The sequence below is a fragment of the Puntigrus tetrazona genome, chromosome 25, assembly GCF_018831695.1.
Source record: "Puntigrus tetrazona isolate hp1 chromosome 25, ASM1883169v1, whole genome shotgun sequence".
Classification (NCBI taxonomy): domain Eukaryota; kingdom Metazoa; phylum Chordata; class Actinopteri; order Cypriniformes; family Cyprinidae; genus Puntigrus; species Puntigrus tetrazona.
The window spans coordinates 13247073-13260955 of NC_056723.1; the positions used below are offsets into that span (position 1 = coordinate 13247073).

The 13883-nt window shown below is 40.6% G+C and overlaps 1 protein-coding gene across 13 annotated transcripts in view; it reads left to right on the plus strand.

Moving 5' to 3' along the window:
* Nucleotides 1-1020: 1020 nt before the first annotated feature.
* ankrd27 (ankyrin repeat domain 27 (VPS9 domain)) overlaps nucleotides 1021-13883 on the plus strand; it is a 24639-nt gene continuing 11776 nt past the window's right edge. For 5 of the 13 annotated variants that reach the window (XM_043228071.1, XM_043228073.1, XM_043228075.1 and 2 more), the window contains exons 1-22: nucleotides 4354-4373; nucleotides 4495-4617; nucleotides 6087-6197; nucleotides 6273-6429; nucleotides 6565-6719; nucleotides 6939-6998; nucleotides 7080-7133; nucleotides 7209-7274; nucleotides 7406-7482; nucleotides 7587-7714; nucleotides 8437-8518; nucleotides 8585-8717; nucleotides 10259-10339; nucleotides 10469-10593; nucleotides 11320-11402; nucleotides 11542-11657; nucleotides 11800-11892; nucleotides 12428-12625; nucleotides 12716-12775; nucleotides 13018-13137; nucleotides 13453-13497; nucleotides 13604-13723. In XM_043228071.1, coding sequence (XP_043084006.1) covers nucleotides 4371-4373; nucleotides 4495-4617; nucleotides 6087-6197; nucleotides 6273-6429; nucleotides 6565-6719; nucleotides 6939-6998; nucleotides 7080-7133; nucleotides 7209-7274; nucleotides 7406-7482; nucleotides 7587-7714; nucleotides 8437-8518; nucleotides 8585-8717; nucleotides 10259-10339; nucleotides 10469-10593; nucleotides 11320-11402; nucleotides 11542-11657; nucleotides 11800-11892; nucleotides 12428-12625; nucleotides 12716-12775; nucleotides 13018-13137; nucleotides 13453-13497; nucleotides 13604-13723 — 2190 coding nt within the window. In that variant the 5' untranslated portion in view covers nucleotides 4354-4370. Of the gene's footprint in view, nucleotides 1233-1307; nucleotides 1640-4352; nucleotides 4374-4494; nucleotides 4618-6086; nucleotides 6198-6272; nucleotides 6430-6564; nucleotides 6720-6938; nucleotides 6999-7079; nucleotides 7134-7208; nucleotides 7275-7405; nucleotides 7483-7586; nucleotides 7715-8436; nucleotides 8519-8584; nucleotides 8718-10258; nucleotides 10340-10468; nucleotides 10594-11319; nucleotides 11403-11541; nucleotides 11658-11799; nucleotides 11893-12427; nucleotides 12626-12715; nucleotides 12776-13017; nucleotides 13138-13452; nucleotides 13498-13603; nucleotides 13724-13883 lie in introns of those variants that run through there. The other 8 variants (XM_043228082.1, XM_043228083.1, XM_043228077.1 and 5 more) reach the window with 7 other exon arrangements.

Sequence of the window (13883 nt, forward strand, 5' to 3'; positions counted from 1 at the left end):
AAAAGAGCTCTACCACCTTCCGTCGTTTTCTCACACATCCCCAGAATCAATGTAAATTCCCTTCTTTCTCGGTGCTCGTAGGTTTTATCTCACAATATACCCATGAATTATTTTATTTACACCACATTATACTCTCGACCCCTTTCCCTGTGGAGCTATTCTACATCATATCGTGCGCGTCCATCGTTTCAGGGCGGGAATAAGAGTCACGTGACACTACAGGGCTCCATACAATACATGTTTAGCACATGGGGGTTGTTTGTTTGTTAGTTTTTTTAAATTGTCTAGGACACATTCCTCAAAACTAGTTAGTTATCGGAAGGCAATGGTAACGAAAAGCAATAGTGTAACAAAGATACACAATCCACAGTTTAGCCCGCTTAGGCTGTGTCTGCTATGTGAAGAGTTTTGAAAATTAATATTTAAGCGACCACAGGGTGGCACTATAATGATTAAGCACGTGTAATAAGTTTGGATATTAATATGCAGCGTCGATTCCTGCATTCGTTTTTGGAGGTTGAGGAATACGAATGAAATAAATCACTGATAAAAGACGCGATGCTCTTCTTTATTCTTTCACCTGAATTAAGTGAACTGTATAAACACTGGAGATTAAACAATCACGTTCACAATGGCATTTTGCAACGTAAACTCCGATAGCAGGAAATCAATGAACATGTAATGCAATCAACATTTAGAAGGGATGTTGTTTTAAGTCCAGCGGTTCAAAACCTGCCTGTTTCTCTTCGGGTTCTCTGAAAACTGAAATAGAAGGCATATACGCTACTTAAGAGCAAGTCAATTCAGTTGTAATTCAAGTGTGTGTGTTTTTATACATGAAAACGTTTCGAAACGCTTTTATAGTTCGCCACTAGAGCGAGCTGTTGTGCACGTTTGTGCCAAGCAGTGCGAGTAGCTTTCCCCCCAACTATCTATTTATTTATTCGGCCGTTTTAAGTTTGCGTAGCAGCTGTCAAGCTAAAATATTACTTTTAAAAAGATTTATCACAGCCCGGGCAAGACGCTTCCCCGTGTCGCGCCGGAAAAGCGAAAGGCGCTTTGCGATTGGCTAATGCGTCACCGAGTTCGTCCCCGATTGGTCGAGCTCATTTCAGTTTAGTCACCGGTTTGCGCTGCCGACGATAAGTTGTCTGAAATGTTTCTGCGTTCGCTGACAAACTCCAGTAAATGTTCAGTTTACCACTTTACCACCCTGTACATAATTATATGAGGTAAGCCTGACCTCCTTTCCTCTCTCGCGATGGCGTTAGGGTTAAATCCTCGGTGTAGTTGTCCCGTTGTCTTACGGCTGTTAGCACTAGCAAGTCTCGGGCACTGACCGAAAACGAGCCTTAATGTTAGCGCTCCCGTTGTAATTGTTTATATCTTGCGTCGCGCGACGTGTGCGTATAAACAAAGGATCGCGAATAAACGGAAATATATTTCTTCCTCCATCATTTATCGCGCGCGGTGTGTGTTTTGCGTATGGCTAGTTAGCTTCGGTTGCTATTTCCATGGTTTGACACGAAATAGAGCATGTTTAATTAGGCGTTGTATTAAAATATTAATTATATGTGACGGGAAGCAGCCTCAGATGAGGATTTCAGACTGAACCTGTCATATACATAAATATGCACAAGTAGGTACTAAAATTAGTTCTTATTTCGCATTATATTTGAGTCTTATGATGTTATTTTTTTCATTGTTATATGTTATGACAATTTGGGTATGTATTCTAACGCATATAGTGTTCATAATGAATACAGCATTTATGATTGAACTATACGAACATAAGTGTTTTAATAGACGTATTGATTTGCAACGGGGCACGTGATTGTTGTGAACTGAAACATCCATCACCTGATATTTTCAGTTTGCAGCTTGCTGTTTTACAGCAGAGCAACCTTGTTTAATTAGAACCAAAAATATGCAATGCCTTTTAGGTTCACACAATGATAGCGGCCTATGTTAAAGGCATGCTTCACCTAGACATGAAAATAATTTCATTTATTCACCCATGTGTCAATCGCAGGACACTCTCCAGAACATAAAGAAGACATTTTGATACAATGTACGTTTACAGCCGGCTTCTGTGGCCAAACACCGAGGCCCAGAATCACAGACAGGGTTTAGCTTAAACCAGGATTAGGCCATAGTTCAATTAGGACGTTTAAGTTATTTTTATACGCGTGCCTTGGGAAAAAAAAAATGGGCTCCTTGAGACAAAACAAAGACGCTGGCCTATTTTAAGGTCAGTAAGGGCTTGTTTCTTTCTGTTGAAACAGCTCAGATTTGCATTTAGTCTAGGACCAGGCTTAAGCCTTGTCTGTGAAACCTTGGGTAAAACTTTTTTCAAATGATCTCCTTTTTAAGTTACACAGACCAAAGGAAATCATACAGAGTTGAAACAACATGCTAAAATCATTGACAAAATGTTGGCGACAATTTCCACATTTTACCTAAAATTGCAAATAAATAAATACGTATTTGTTTAACAATATTTGCTTATTGCAGTCCAGCCAAATGCCCGTTGATTGAAATTGTTAACTTGGTGTAAAACTATATGACGTCAGTTTTATCATTTTAAATGAAATAAATGGTTTAGTCTGGATCATTTGTGGCCTGGTGTTGGGTCAAGGTAACAGTTTGATCGTTTTGCATCGCCACCTATTTATTGCCAGTGTTTTCGATACCTGGGATCCACATCCCAGTTCAGTGTTGACCGGGAAACACGGGTCAGCTGAACTCTGCGAGGATCACACGAGTCTGGTTCCCCCTCAAACCAGTTTGTTACGGCCTGGAGGAGCAGATCACATGGCAGATTTCGCATTCTTCAGGGTTTCAGCAGACAGTCATCTGTGAAACCTTCCCATGATTCCCAGAATGAGGGGTGGAGGCCTGACTCTGGAATATTATCATACTTCTGGCCTTGACCTCTCAGAGCGACCATGTGATTCTTTAATCTCGCCTGGACACCCTAAGCCTCTCCATCTCCATGGCTCTCCTCTTCCTTATCCGTCATTTGAAGGGTTTAAAGATGAAGTTATTCCTGGTGTCGCAAACTTTCTTTAACCACCATAAATACGTGAGTAAGTCCATTGCAACCGTTGTGTTGTTTTTGCTCATTTGGTTTGGTTAAAACCTAAAGTTCATAGGTTGAGTTTAGTAATGCTCTTCTTGGTCTTCGAGTTTTTTTGGCGGGATACGGTACGTACCAAACGCGTTCCTAACAGGTTTTGTGATATTAAGTCTACAGTCTTTTTGTTTAGAAGGATGTTTTAAGGAAGCGAGCAGAATAGAGTTTGTGTTTTATTTCCTACTCAGAACGTAGCGGGGAATTTCCGCAGTGAGATGCTGAACCAAGCCTAGCTCAAAAATACAACCGTTGAGCGAAAATGGAAACTTGTGTTGTGGCTTCTTCTTCCTCATCATTAGTCTGAATCAAGTTTATTGCAGAGCGCTTGGCCTCCTCGTGGTCGCTCCGCGGATATTTACGTGGATACGGTCATGTTTACGGCGCGTTGGTTCGTGCGTGTTTTGAAGTTGATTTCATTTTCAAGGTTCCCTAATGAGTTCAGCTGAAATTCATCTGATGGGGCAGCGGGTGAAAAGAAGAGATCATTTTTTTTTCCTTTCGACTCTCGGTTTGTTTGTAGAGAAATGTGCATTATGACTAGTCGCTATGTTTTTTTGGGGGGCGTTATGCCAGCAGCTCTGATCATGTGACTAAAAGTAGAAATCTTAATTGCGAGATGTAAAGTTGCAGTTGTAAGGAAGTATTTCTTTTTCCTATAAAGAGTCCATAACACTTGCAAGTTTATATCTTACAGTCCTGAGAAAAGAGGTCAGAATTGTGAGATTATTTTATGCAATGCTGACTTTATAGCAAGCAATGTGACTTTGTGTCGTATTTTATGTCTCAGTTTATGAGCATTAAAAAATCAGAATTACGTGCTGTGAAGTTACAATTGTGAGTAGTTGTTGTTTTTTGGTGGTGGAAACGGGTTTCGATGAAGATTATAACACCTAACACAAATGTTAATGAATAATACATATACAAAGAAAGAAGAAATGTCTGTGTTGGTTCTTTTAAATTATTATAAAGTTTTTATTGCACCACATTGATGTTCTAAATATTCATCTTGGCCTTACATCGCTTTGAGAAAGCAACTTTTAAAGGCTCTATATAAAATAAATGTATTATTATTATTAATACTTGTGAAAAGGGGTCACTACTCGTAAGTGTAAAAGATCATAAAAGTCTTGTTTGATTTGGCAAACCCTGTTTAATATATAAAAAAAAGAGGTTATAATGAAAAAATAAAACGGTTCAACACGCGATCAGGAGAGAAAACGTAAGCTGGGCAAAAATGGTTAGTAATGCTAATCCACTTTAGTTCAACCCCCACGTCCTTTGACATGTCTAAAATTCCTTTTCACCGTATTTATAAGGTCTTTCTTTTCCGTTTACGCGTTTCCTTTTGTCTCCGTAAGGAACTGGAGTGCGGGACACATATGGCTGTGTATGATGAGGACGTCCTGAAGAACCCTTTTTACCAGGCCCTGGAGAAACACAGACCGGATCTGTGCAGCAGGGTGGCGGAGCTCCGTGGCGTCGTGAGTCTCGCTTTCACATTTCTCGTTTCGGTATTTTTAAGAGGCGTATATTTTAACGGCGATGCCGTTTTAACTGCTGCTCGTTCACAGGCGAGTGGTGTTTGTTTGTTTGTTTGGCGACTGAAACGCTGAACGGATTTATTTTTGGAGCGTAATTAGTCATGTATTCCTTCATGTGACTGCGGTCTGTTCACATGTGGTCAGAAAGAGATTTCGCGTGTATGAACTGATTGTTTTATGTTAGGAAATGGAAGACGTTTGTTGACCGAGTGATGATATCCTGGCATTATGCTTGTGATTTACTCTTAACTAAAACTGAAATCGGAATGCTTAAACTTTACAGAAAATCTTAGCCTTTTTGTGATCGCATGGTGTGAATAGCCCCATAGGGATCCATTTTTCCAATTTTTCGCGTTTAATGTGGAAAGTCTTTAATACTGTAATCGTTTGAAAAATTACCCCATATTTTACTCACCCACAATCCATCTTAGGTGTATGTGTAAGACTTTCTTCTTTCAGAGTAACACAGTCAGAGTTTTTTTAAAGATATATCCTGGCTCTTCCGAGCTTTAGTAACGCTGGTGAAACAGGATATATCCATGATAGGAATGGGATATATCCATCATAAAACTAACCTATACGCCTCGAGGCGTTAACACGTGTCTTCTGAAGCAGATTGATGGGGTTTTGGAACAAAAATACTTATATTTTTAGAATTATAACTCAAATCATAGAGTGATGACATGAGCCGCGTTCATAATGTAAGCTCCCAATGAAAACAGACGAACGAGGATAGAGCAAAATATACAGCTTATGTCATATGTCAAGTAATTAATAACAGAATTTAATTCCCATAAACTGCTCCAAGTTAGAATAAGATGCAAAATTGCTTCAATTGAATAGACTTTAGTCAGGGTAGATTTTATATGAATGAAACTGAGGCTGGGGAGTAGACTTTCTTTTCTAGTTGAATTCTCTGTATATAGGTCTTGGATCACACAGAGTTTTTGTCTACTGAAAGTATTCTGGAACAGTGTCAATGTCAGCTGAACAGTTGCAATATTGTTAAACAACAGCTCAATTGAATGAACCCACTGTGCTCTGAAAAAAATTGAACTACCCTGACGAACATGACTATTTATTGAACGTTGTAGTCTCGTATCAGTTGTAAAACCTGAAATAAATCCAAAAAAATGTACTTGCCTAAATGCATATTTGTTATTATTAATCCATACGGCTCACAAGAAGTATTCTAGCAGTATTCTCCTTAAGTTTACAGTTGAGCCATCGATGTCACGTGGCCTGTTTTAACAGTGTTTTTACTACGTTTCTGGGTCCGAGATCATTTCAGTTGCATTACCGCAGGGTCAGAAAGATCTCGGATTTTGTTTTTCAAAGACGAACAATGGTCTCATCCTTGCAGCGAGGTGTTTTGTAGGCTGTTAGTTATTGTGCGACGTTCGTTTTAGATTCTGGTGCCGTGTTGTGGAAGTTTGCCAGCGGGCTCTTTTACTGCATCTCAGTTCGATGGATACGCGCTTCAGCCTGCCGAACAGGGCTACCAGACGCTAGACGGAAAGGTATGGAAAATCCCACATATAATCTCGCCGAAGTTCAATCATCAGAATTGAATTTCTGGACGCTGTGTCTTCCAGGAAGTGTCCATAGACAATAACCAGGTCCGGCTGGGCGCAGGGTTCCCCAATCCCGCCTCCATCCCCGTCCTGTTTGAAGAGACGTTCTACAACGAGAAGGAGCAGGCCTACAGCATACTGTGCATCGCACGGCCCTTTGACGCCGAACACAGCCCTGGTAATTTGTTAGTCAATAAAAGGTTTAGTGATTTTATTGACATCTTGTTGCAACATGCCTGGTTAGGTTGAGGTGGAATGATGTAAATGTATGGTTTGCGCCACTGATGTTTTGATTCTGATTCACTTTTTGCAGACGAGTTGAGCACCGTTTCTGCTCCGTACTGTCTGAAGAACATCGAGGATGTGAGGGAATTCTTGGGCCGCCACGCTGAAAAACTGGACAAGTTCGTGGCCGCCTTTTGCCACTCCTTTAAGGAACAAGAGAGGAAGGGCCTTCGACATCAAATAGTGAGACAAACTCTTTACATCACTTCATTTTTTTTCTTCAATCCACAACAGAGTACATGACTGATGACAGAGAAGTTGTCTCACTGCAACCATTATTCAAAATCAGTGCTGTCAAACAATTCATCGCGATTAATCACATCCTATAAATACAAAGTGTTACATATATGTATATATAATGTCATTTTATTATTGATGTGTTTTTCTCACCCAATTTTTCAGGACTCTGTAAATACCCTTTACACAAAATGTCTTCAGTTGCTGTTGAGAGACTCTCGTCTGGTATGAACTTCGATACTTTATATAATAAAATAATGTAAAACTGATTCTTTACTGAAGCTTAAGTAAAATGTCTCATTTCAGAAGATTTTGGCGAGACAGGAGATACAGATGACCCTGCTCAAACAAGCAGTGGAGGTCGGTTAAAAACACACCACTTTATCTTTTAAACGTCTAACTTTTTTAAAAATGATTTCTTTCCTCCGTTTTCAGATGTACATCCATCATGGCATCCACGAGCTACTCTTTAGTTACGTGGGGACCCTTGAAGCGAGCCGGGTACTGATTTACAATGAATTTACATTTGTTTTATTCTACGTGAAATACGTTTGAAATATCGTAATGCTCTGTATAGCTGCTGTAAAAGTGAATTATGTTCTTTTATTAATTGATCCTGTTTGTCTTGACAGGACGCGGCGTTCAACAAAACGACACGCTCCTTACAGGACCTGCAGCAGAAAGAGCTCGGCGTGAAGTCGGAGTTCAGGTGAGACGTTCGAGAGTTTCCTGAGCCAGAGACTAACGTCGAAGAAGAAAAGAATGCAGACGGTGTTATGTGATTTCTTTATCTGTCTCCCTTCTCCCTCGTAGCATTAATATTCCTCGTGCTAAGCGGGAGTTGAGTCAGCTGAACAGTTGTACGTCTCCTCAGCAGAAACTGCTCTGCGTGAGGAAGGTTATTTTAACCATCATGCAGTCAACCAGACGGCGAGATACAGGTGTTGTGGCCGCAAACCTTTCTATCACCGTGTGTGTGTGTGTGTGTGTGTGTGTGTGTTCGTCTGAATGTCCTCTTGCTAACCGGACCGCTCCTGTAACTGGATTAGCCAGCGTACACTCGTTCCCGAACAGTTAGTCCTCTGTGTTTCGCCTTTCGTCTTTTTCTCGTGAGGCAGAGCCCTGGCACAACAACAACGCCGCGCCAGTTTGCGTAAACTAGAGGAATGCTCTCCTAACGTCTGTTTGTCAAACAGCTTGTTTAGTCATTTATGCAATTTTGACAAAACAAGGCACAGAAAAACCCGCGTCGGTCCGGAACAAGAGGTTCTGTTCATTTTTATGTTGTTTAGTGCTTCTTTTCTTCAGCCTTATATTACGCCTTATTTAGTCCAGGCATTACATTAATTTAATATGAATTCGTTTTAATCGTTGCTACAATAACAATAATCGGTTACTCCTTAAAGGCTTATCTTCTTTACAGAAAACTGGGGGGGAACTCTTTTTGGTTATAATCGCAATGTGTTATTTATTTATTATGAAGGAGAATATAACAGTGCAGTTGTGCTTAAGCATTTGTTTTCGAATAAACTGCGCATTTCCCCAAATCCAGCACCTGTTTCTTCCTATGAAGCGTTCATAATGACCGTTTATGAAAAGCACCTGTGATCCGCGCGTGACTCTCGGGTCATCGCGGCGGTTTAACCGTCTTCGTGTCTTTCAGCAGTGAGCATCGAGGCCATGTGTGCCGACGATCTCCTGTTAGTCATTCTCTACCTGCTTATCAAGACGGAAATCCCTAACTGGTGAGTCGGTTTATCGGTGAAACACCTGTGACGGTCTTTTGAGAGGCTAATAATGGTTTTCTCCAGGATGGCGAATCTGAGCTACATCAAGAACTTCCGCTTCCGTAAGTCGAGCAAGGATGAGCTGAGTTACTGCCTCACCTCGTTCGAGGCCGCCGTGGAGTACATCAGTCAGGGAAACCTGACCCAGAGCGCTCTGGTAAGAGACGCGGCTTGAGACGGTCACGTCTGGGTTCAGGTTCTCGTCGTGATGACAGTCCAACAACCTCAGCAACGATAGGTTACAAGAAACTACAGCAATAATTGTTTTCAAGGTGTAAGATGTACTTGCTAGTATAATAACAAGCAATTATTCATAAATGCATGCAAGTAACTAAACTTAAATCCGAGCCCCAACCGTATAGGAAATTAATATAACTCAGTACTTGTATATAATATGTAATTACACTGTGACAAGGATAGCTTAAAATAAAACGTAACCGACTCGAAATCACCCAAAAATGGCGAAAGAGAGCTTTAGCAGAATGCGCACACTGCTCTTTTAATCGTAATACAAGTAGGGGTGGCCAATATAGCAGGAGACACAATAAACCAGTCGATATTTCTTAAAGGGATAGTTCACCCAAAACTGTTAAGCTGTAGATTCTTTGGATCATCGTCCAATGAAATTTCGGACCTCCATGAAACTTTATCGTTTACATGCATTTTTAAATTGTGTGGTTTTGAAAACAATTTCGAACCATTTAAGTGCATTAAGTCGTTAAAAATAAGTCAGATTGTTAGCCATGCTCTTTGTGAGAGTTTCCGTGCACACTAGTAGGGTGCGATTTATATATTGTCTGCGAAGATATCGTAATTGTAGCTTTAACGCTGTGCGATTTGACACTGAGTATTACAGAGCACATGCATGTTACATGTTCTAGACTAGTTTGTGTGCGCACTGAGAGTGTGTTCTTTCACCGCAAGATTCAGTCTATTAAAATACATTTAGAATGATCGTATCATTCAAGATATGGGGACAGAAAATGTATATATTGATATGGTTTCATATAGTTAATCCATATCATTAATCCGTTTTCTTTAATAATTTCAAATAACAGTATTCACTGTTTTTTTGTTTGTTTAATATGTCAAAACATTATTTACATGCATAACTGCAGGATACATCTACATACAATATATTATGCCACTTCAGATGCAGCTGTGACGAAAAAATAAAGTTATTTTATCTATTTAAAAAAAATTTATCCGCGTGAACTTATCTCAACACAGGCAGCTGTCTAATGTAGTCCTCAAGATACCAGCACAAAAACAACAATCAGCTAAATATCTTATCGTTAGCGATTAAAATCCATATAGTGAGATATTATATCCCTTATATATATATATATATATATATATATATATATATATATAATTACATTTTTTATCCTGTCATATTATTATTATTATTATTATTATTATAATTAAATGTTTCCATAATATGTATAATAGATGTTTGAAGTCCTGTGATAAACTATAGCTATTAAAGAACGGTGTTTAATCCCAGAATTGAACCTGTGAACCTCTTTTTTTTTAAAGCCACTAATAGTCTGTTTTTGTTTTATAAGATGTAAGCAGAGCTTCTCGACTGTAAATAAGGGCCTTTGTGAACTGTGGTCATGAGAAAACGTCCCAGTGATTTCAATATCCTCATGCATTCAACATAACGTGAACTGACACATGGCCGTGTGTCCGCAGGGGTCGGGAGATCGACTGTCCTTCAGACAGAAGGTGGACCTGCTGTCCCAGAATGCTACACCTATAGACCAGCTGTTTGAGGTGAGACCGTGATAACGCCCGCCCTTGCTCTTAGCGTAACCAGATTCGACTTTACTGCCCACTTCCTGTGAACACCACAGGAAAAAAAAGCTTTTGAAACGTGTGCGTGTGTGTGTGTGTGTGTGACAGCACATTTTGAGTGGAAACGAGGCTGAGGTGAAGCGTTTGCTGAGCGAGAGTGAGAACGAGGAGGACGGGAGGAAGTTATGTCATCCGCTGTGTTCCTGTGACGCCTGCGACCGACACATCTCAGGGTCAGTGGTCGCTTACATCATCCACGCGTTACACACAGAGGAGCTTTTGAACTGGCTCCCACGGTTTATAAGTTGTGTATAAGGTATCTTGGGTGAGTGCTGTGTATTTAATAATAGGATAATGATTTGTTAAGTACAGTGTACCTACTGTGTTAACATTAAATTGCAAAACACATTTGCTGATGTTGAGGGGTGCACGGTTAAGATTCGGGACAGCTTTGGCGGGATAGTTAGGTTGAAGTAGGGTCGACAGTATAATAATAATAAAAAAAAAAAAAGATAGTAATACAAATACAAATGTAATTACCGGATGCAAATTTCTAATGTGAGAACATGTATGTACACACTAAACGATTGATTTGATTGGATACTAGGGATATAAAGTGGGTCCATGCCGTGAGTTTTAATTTTAAACGGCACTTACCTGTTATTAAATAAATAAACGATTCGAAACGGTAGAAATGTATTTATTTAGCCACTACAGGCTCTCTTTAACTTTGCTATCAAATTCAGTTTGGTGCAGTAATAACAGTGGTGTGTTGGGATGATAACAACCATATATTAGAAAGCATGCGTTTTAAACGTAGTCCCACTTTCCTCGTTATTTATTAAAGGAACACTCCACTTTTTTTTTTTTTGTGAATATGCTCATTGTCCAACTCCCCCAGAGTTAATAAGTTGAGTTTCAGCATTTTTGAATTCTTAATTATTGCTTTCTTCGTTTAGGAGGTTAAACGACCCATCCATAGTCACTCCATTCTCTCGGGATGACCGAGGCTATACTCCTCTACACGTTGCTGCTATTTGTGGTGAGCTTTTACTTAATTTATCTTGGGTTTAGTTTGTAGTTTGGGTTTGTTCGTTTGGTTGGTGTTTTCGAAATGCTACGACATGAACCTGTAGCTTTGCCAGAGTGGATGAATAAGTGGCTTGTTTTCCTGCGTTCAGGTCAGTCCCTGCTGATTGATGTGCTGGTGTCAAAGGGAGCTGTGGTGAACGCCACTGATTATCATGCCCTCACACCGCTGCACCTCTCCTGCCAGAAGGGCTTCCAGGGGGTCACGGTCAGAGCTTAACCTCGCTCGTGCCAACTGTAATGTTGTAGATTCGAGTTACAAAACTGCAGCTCGTTTCTAATATCCGACATCACTTCAGTCTGTGGTATTTCTTCTCGCGTAATTCAAATGAATCTTATCGCTCTTGTAGCTGCTGCTGTTGCATTATAAGGCAAACACGGATGCTCAGGATAACAATGGAAACACCCCTCTACACCTGGCCTGCATGTACGGGCATGAAGACGTAAGTCTCTTTCTTTAAAATCCCATGTAGAATTGTGCCTTGTTTATAAATGAATCTGCAGTAAAGTGTGAACAAACGTCAGTTCCGACTGATCTTCTTTAAAGGGTTATTCACCCAAACGCGTAAGACCTTTGGTTCATCTTCGGAACACAAGTTAAGATTGAGAGAGCCACGTGGCAACGCAGGTCCAGAAACATATTAAATATATTGGTAAAACAGGATGTGACGTAAGTAGGTTAACTACAGTTTTGCAAGTGCTAGGGGAACAGGGACCTGGATTATTTAATTTGTGTTGCTGTGTCAATGGAGGGCCAGAGGTTCTCTGATTTAATCAAAAATACGTTAATTTGCATTCTGAAGATGAACGAAGGTCTTAAGGGATTGGAACAACTAATAGAATGACATAAATTTCTTTTTAAAATGCTAGCTCATGGTTTATCATTTGAGTCCACCGAGCTCCGCCGAGTCTGTTTGCATTGCTGACGAACTGCTAAACGAAATTTGGTCTCAGTCCGGTTCTCAATGTGTGTCTCAGTGTGTGAAGGCGCTGCTGTACTTCGACCTGCACTCCTGCCGGCTGAACGTTCAGAACGATAAGGGAGACACGCCGCTGCACATCGCCGCTCGCTGGGGTTACGAGGGCATCATGGAGGTGCTCCTGGAGAACGGAGCATCGACCCTCATCCACAACAAAGCCAAGGAGACTCCTTTACACTGTGCGCTCAACTCCAAGGTTAACGGCATCTCGCGCCTACAGTCATATCCGTTTTACCGTCAGCAGGAATTCATTTTGTGAATGACGTTGCATTATCTCGCGTCTTAGATTCTGTCGTTGCTGGAGCGGAGACACAATGACTCCAGTAAAAGAGAAAGTGGATTCGAGGTGGGTTTAAAATGTCTTGTGTGTTGGATTCATTTCTGCAGATCGGGGGTTCCCAAACTTTTGTCCGCTTACTTAAAGTGGAGGTTTTGCCACTCATTCATGTCTCGACCGTTGAGCCCGTTCTGGCAGGTTGCAAAACGTCTTGAGCAACAGAGAATGACAAATAACAGTACCGGATGGTTTTGCGCTGGCCTGGAGAATCTTTGCAGAGAAAATTGACAGTGTCCATTTCTGCGTTTCAGTCTCCGAGCCGCTCCCCTCAGCCGTCTGACTGCAGCAGCAGGCGTTCATCTATGTCCAGCATGTCTTCACTGAGTGTTGAGGCCACGCCGCCAGAGACCGAACGCTCCCGACACAAAGAGGTACAGTAGTGCAATCTGGAGGACAGACCGTAGCATTACACTTACCCTTTTACAAGACGGGATGAGATCAAATAGGCTATAGCGTAATTATCAGTAGTGGCTATTGTAGGTAGTTTCTCCTTTGTTGGTTTTAATTTGCCTCTGTGGTCTTAATTTGTAAGTCGTTATGGATAAAAATGTCTGTTAAACTATTAATGTAAGAAATGAAAGTCAAAATGGTTATTTTATCATCATATGATTACTTGACAGTTGATGTGATTTTTACTAGCAAAAACTCGACTGTTTTGTTTTCTCTGTCTTGTGTTTGGTGAACAGGTGGAGAAGTTGTTGAGAGCCGTGGCTGATGGAGATGTGCAGATGGTGAGCTCATTTCGGGTCACACAAACCTTGTTAAAGAGGACTCTGTCTTGCTTTAATCTGGATTTAATAATAATAATAATAATGTGTGTGTGTGTGTGTGTGTTAGGTGCGTTATCTTTTGGATTGGCTGGATGAGGAGCCGGAGGATGAGGAAGAGTCCGTGCCAGTTAAGACAGAGTTGTGTCATCCTCTGTGTCAGTGTCCCAGCTGTGAACCCGCACAGAAGGTCTGAACACTTTTATACATTTTATGCAAATTAATTAAGAATGAATAATAAATCAAAACAATAACTATTAGGTTTTTTTATTACATTATACAAATGCTTGTGTTAGCCTATCCACTCTTACACTCTTGTGAGAGCCATGTAAAATAATGCAAGTTCTGAA